Genomic DNA, 4,958 nt, shown 5'->3' with positions numbered 1-4,958 from the left:
CTCTGTATCCAGACATTGTATTAGTGAATTTCAGACTTGTATTGTATTCGTCGTGACTCTTGTACACATGACAACAATCTTGGGGGGTATTTGTATTTCTGCACTTGTTTCTTTATAAAAGACTTAGTATTTGGATTTTATCTCTGTATCACTTTACTTTCCGCTTAATTAACTCTAAATGAATTGGTATGTTAATCATTTTGGCTTGCCTATCGGGTTGGGAATAGGTGCCATTACAGCTTATGAAATTTGGGTCGTGGTATTCCATTTTTTCTCTTTTCTATTTTTGTTGTATGTGGGATCAATTGTTAGACTTTAGAGACCAAAAATTCTGGATAAAAAATATGAATCATCAATAATTATTCGTTTTTGTAAAAACTTCAGATTTACAAGCATAAGCAATGGATATTCTCACCGTTGAATAAGATGCTTAGAATGGACTTGTGAAATAGTCGTTTGGCTGTCTTGGTGTGGTAATGTGGTTGTGATTTAGGTGTCTTCTGTTTTAACACATTAGAGAAAGAAACAAATTAACTGAATCTTTGTAAGTCGTGGTTATCCTAAGCTCAAAATATTGAGAAAGAAGAAACCATAAAAGTATACACTCATTCTAAAGCATCCAAAGAGAAAAAACATCCTTTTCTATTCATAACTGATATTTTCAATCAAATCCCATCAAGATAACAAGGAAATAATAATGAAACTGAGGCGATATATAATTTATGGTAAATGTAACTAAATAGCTACTGGCTAAGCCACTTGATCAAATTCATTCTTGTTTGTTCTGGTCCTGACAGATTTCTGGCCAAACACACGAGCAAACATGCTTTTTGACCTGGAAAGGTTGAGAGGTTCTAAATCTTCCGATTTTCTGCTATGACCATTCTTCTTGGCCAGTTCTTCTAAAATAATCCTGATGCTACCATCAAAACGGCGCCTAAATGTTGGATACCTAGATATCGATTTGGTGATGCCTCGAAGCCTTCATGACAAAATGCAGTGAGTGTTAACGCAAATTCAGAATGGAATAGAACCATACAAAAGAGCTGGATTTTGATTTCCTAGAAGAACTCACCTTCGAGCTAATGCATCAAACTCCGCTCGCCTCAGATCAGATTCTGGTGGTGATCCGATATTTGAGTTCTTCAACCTCTCAGGATCACCACTTAACAGAACCAATTTGCCAATGTATTCCTCTTCACTTTCAGAAAGATTTTCAGCTCTAATCTGGTCTTTGATGATCAAGACCGGATTGAGAAACCATTCGTAGAAGGCATCTGCGGGCCTGTTTGTACTAGTTATTTCGGTAACATTGTCAGCTGTAAAGATTTACGAGATCAGTCTTATACTCCAACTTTGTATTAAATGATAAAAACTTGCATATTTTTACTTACTTAGCAAAAGACCTGTACTGTTTGCTTGGGCAGATCGTATAAGGGTCTGAAGGATGCAATAGGCAGGTAAACCAATGGTAATGACCTGACCACAATCTTTATTAGACTTTGCATCTTCAATGTCTTTTAGTGTAATTACATCTTTTGATACCATGATTTCCCCATAATTACGACAGTCCTCGAAGAAGCCATCAGCAAGCTACAGGAGATCATATGTTGGGGAAACTAGCAATTAGCAATTTAGCATCAAAGTGACTAGAATCATTATGATCTATAGCCAGTTTCGAGTTGTACCTTCAAGGAAATATATCTTTTGCTTTATCTCTGTTTACTAGTTTCTCAATACGTGCGTTGCACGTGTATATAAGCCTAGTCATATTGACCTAAATGTTAGCAGTAAGTAAACATTTAAAGTACCAATTCAATGTAATATCTACCAAATAATGCTTTACTAAAAATTGAATGCTTCAAGATAAAAGCGTAAAACCTATGATTACTTGTTTTTGTTCTCCTTTTTTCATTGTCCCCTTTTCATGCTTTTCTAAAATAATCAAGCTGTGGAGGTAATTTTATAACAATTAAACAGTGGCAATTCTCTGCAGCAATATACGAAGCAGTATCACCCTCCTCATTTTGATGACATAACAAATTTTGTATGCCTGTGTTATCAAACTTCTAAACCTTTTTAGAAAACCACCCCATTGTGAGATATCGATATGATCCCTGAGTGATTCGTTTAAGTAGTTGACATCTAATACTTAACCTTCATCCAATGTTTTCTCATATCTAATATGTAGATATTCAAGAACGTTTTATGCAATAGGGAACCAAAATAACAGATTTTGTTCTATTACACTACTTCTCTAGTATACTTTCATGCTACTTTGTTTATCATTAAGTCACTATGAAATATGTGCATGAGGTGGTTCTAAACTACCTGGGAAGACCCAACAATTTATTATATTTTAGCTTCTGGTCTTTGCACAAAATTTTCAAAATGTTTTATGAAGTATCTACACCTGCACGCAAATCTTGAAGAAATAGAAATTTGTAATTTCCTTAATTCTGAACTTCCACATACAAATTACCCATCCTCATCCTCTCCCCACCACCGATATTATTATGCAAATTATGCCTATAGATCATAGTCTTTTCAAGAGAAAAATAAGAATAACTTTATGGCCAATGGTATCTATTAAGTCTATCAGTAGATGTGATCTACAAGCTTAGTCGATAGAACTTTCTCTAATCTAGCAGTTTGGCAAATATACCAGTAGTAAGTAAGATTATCCTCGACTTGTTTCTATAGAAAGTTTACATTTTGTCACTAATATTTGATGATTTATTTTGGTAGAGAAATACAAACAAGATTATAAAAGGCAAAAGTAAAGTAGTGAAGCCGAAAACATATTTCACATGCAAAAACCTCCCTTCGCTTTAACATAACAACAAGAAATCTCAAAACAAACTATAATAGAAGAATTCCCAAAGAAACCACCAGAATCCATAACTTCTACTCCTTCCTGTCCAAAACAATTGATGTTTTAGGCTTGGGTATATTGATTAAAAAATTCAGTTACCCTAAAAAATTAAAAGAACTTTTGATTAAAATACTATGATTTGTGTTCTTCTTAGGAGTATAAATGTGTCTAGGGTAAATTTGTGAAAATAAATTAAATACCTTCCTAGTTTTTTGAAACATCAATTATTTTGGACAAACTTGTAGAGATTGAAACATCAAATATTTTGAATTGGATAGCATAATTTGTGAATCATAAGATATATCAGCGGGTAATATTTTTTTGGTAAATAGACAGAAGTGAACTTACACGCCTATAAATATCGCAAATGATCTAAGGGGAAAAATAGTGGAAGAGTTGAAATTCTGGCATCAAATACGTAAGAGAGAGCACGTGAGAAAAGAGATAACTAAGCAATGCAAATCTTTGCCAAGAATGTGTAAAGACGTGACTATTCAACTTTGTTATTATGTTGTTTCTTTGCGTTAGAATTTTTTTTAATAAGTAGGTTAGTTAGGTTTTTAGGAGGGGTATTTATGTAATTTAACTTTTAAGTTAGGGAGTTCATGCTTTTAATATAATATAGATTATCACAAAAAAGTGTACCTCGAGGGGCTTCAACTCGAGCATAGGAGCGCTGATGGAGTTTGTACTTTTCCTGGAAGAGTTTGGCCTGGAAAGAGAAGCTGAACGAGAGCTGGCCCTTGACATAGTCTTCTTTCGGTACTGTGGCCTGTATGAATCTCATAATTTATGGCCACTGTAAAAATTATGTTAAATCAATGAACTATCAATTCACATTTATCAAACTTAAAAGGATGCTAATCAGAACCTAGGAAAGCAGGACCCTTCTGGCATGTCAAGAACATCATTGCTATATTCGTCATATATGGACAAGGAAGCAACAATATAGCAAAGTCCCAACCAAAACGATTCTTCCTGACGTTCAAAGGGATAGGTAAATTTAGCAGTTGAAGAAAATACAAAACCATATACAAGCCACATTATAGAAGCATTCAGTTAGTGCAAAGTTAACCTGATACACGATAACTCCTGCATAAGCACCAAGGAAGATACTTGATAACATTGAGCCAAGGAGTGCCCCAACAACAGCCAATGGCCAGAGTAAGATAGCAAGACCAGCAAATGGCACACAGATTGTCTCTAAAAAGGGGCCTTGTCCACCGATACAGTCGTGAAACAAACGACTCCACCCCTTAAAAAGCATGTAAGGGAATTTGCAAGTCGCAATTACTATGATCATCACCGTGTCTACTAACACTCCTAATGCCCCAGCTATTACTGCTCCAGGAATATAAAGCAGCCTGCAGGAGAATGAAGAAAATTCCCATGAGGAAAAATTTAACGTTAACCCCCTAGTTTATGCTTGCGCATAAATAACTAATGGAGAATCCAGTAAAATGTAAGAGTACTTTGTCATGAAAGGTGGAAGCCCTCCTTAAACCTAAAATGACAAATACAGAGACCTAGTGAAAGGAAAATTTACAAAAATATTACAAATACAACTACAGAAGATAATTTCCGAGTTCATAAGCAATGATTATTAGTGTTTGGTTATAAAATTTTCAAATCCAACTTGGAATTGGATACCTAATATGGAGAAGTGCTGCAAAACTGTTTTCCAATTGCATCTTCATAAATTCCAAATAAGGTGCTCCTTTCTCTTCTTTGCAAAAAGTACAATCAAATAGAACTCCAACTTCATAAATTCCTAATAAAGTGAAAAATATTTGGAATCTATGGCCAAACGGCTACTTACTATATTTTCATACATTTTGGATATAGCCCTTCTTTCAGGCACTATATGAAATCCAAACTTTGACACCTGAGATTCCAGGAGTAGAGACTTTCGCCCGAGCATGACTCATGGACAAGTTGAGTAACATATTGACCTCATTTCTGCTCTCCAAAACAAGTTAGAACTCCTGGGTGTGGGCGGAGGGGCCTCTGCTTTCTTTTTCTTTTTCCTTTTTAGAGGTAAGAGCAACTTAATCACTGTTTTAAAAGGCACAAACTTAAGGAA

The 4,958-nt window shown here is 34.9% G+C and overlaps 1 protein-coding gene across 3 annotated transcripts; it reads right to left on the bottom strand.

Moving 5' to 3' along the window:
* Nucleotides 1-625: 625 nt before the first annotated feature.
* Nucleotides 626-4,952, bottom strand: LOC132046078 (uncharacterized membrane protein At3g27390-like). Of its 3 annotated transcripts, XM_059436622.1 has the most exons (8): nucleotides 4,695-4,952; nucleotides 4,526-4,598; nucleotides 3,951-4,239; nucleotides 3,747-3,853; nucleotides 3,521-3,647; nucleotides 1,395-1,593; nucleotides 1,076-1,319; nucleotides 626-982 (listed from the first exon to the last, which is right to left on the bottom strand). In XM_059436622.1, the coding sequence occupies exons 2-8, from the start codon at nucleotides 4,570-4,572 to the stop codon at nucleotides 751-753; spliced, it is 1,245 nt and encodes a 414-aa protein (XP_059292605.1). In that variant the 5' UTR covers nucleotides 4,573-4,598; nucleotides 4,695-4,952; the 3' UTR covers nucleotides 626-750. The 3 variants fall into 3 exon arrangements, with proteins under 3 accessions (XP_059292605.1, XP_059292604.1, XP_059292606.1); XM_059436621.1 differs by having other exon boundaries at nucleotides 4,526-4,952; XM_059436623.1 differs by lacking the exon at nucleotides 4,526-4,598.
* Nucleotides 4,953-4,958: the final 6 nt, after the last annotated feature.

The sequence above is a fragment of the Lycium ferocissimum genome, unplaced genomic scaffold (genome assembly GCF_029784015.1).
Source record: "Lycium ferocissimum isolate CSIRO_LF1 unplaced genomic scaffold, AGI_CSIRO_Lferr_CH_V1 ctg9298, whole genome shotgun sequence".
NCBI classification, from domain to species: domain Eukaryota; kingdom Viridiplantae; phylum Streptophyta; class Magnoliopsida; order Solanales; family Solanaceae; genus Lycium; species Lycium ferocissimum.
Note: the sequence above shows the minus strand (reverse complement) of the source record. Positions and strands in the feature narration are given on the sequence as shown.

Excerpts from the sequence above, each read along its gene's own strand:
- LOC132046078 (XM_059436621.1), bottom strand. The coding sequence starts at position 4,572 with ATGAAGATGCAATTGGAAAACAGTTTTGCAGCACTTCTCCATATTAG. Across the intron at positions 3,854-3,950 it reads CAGGAGTTATCGTGTATCAG|GAAGAATCGTTTTGGTTGGG; the intron begins GTTAACTTTGCA and ends TTTGAACGTCAG. Across the intron at positions 1,320-1,394 it reads CAGTACAGGTCTTTTGCTAA|CTGACAATGTTACCGAAATA; the intron begins GTAAGTAAAAAT and ends AAATCTTTACAG.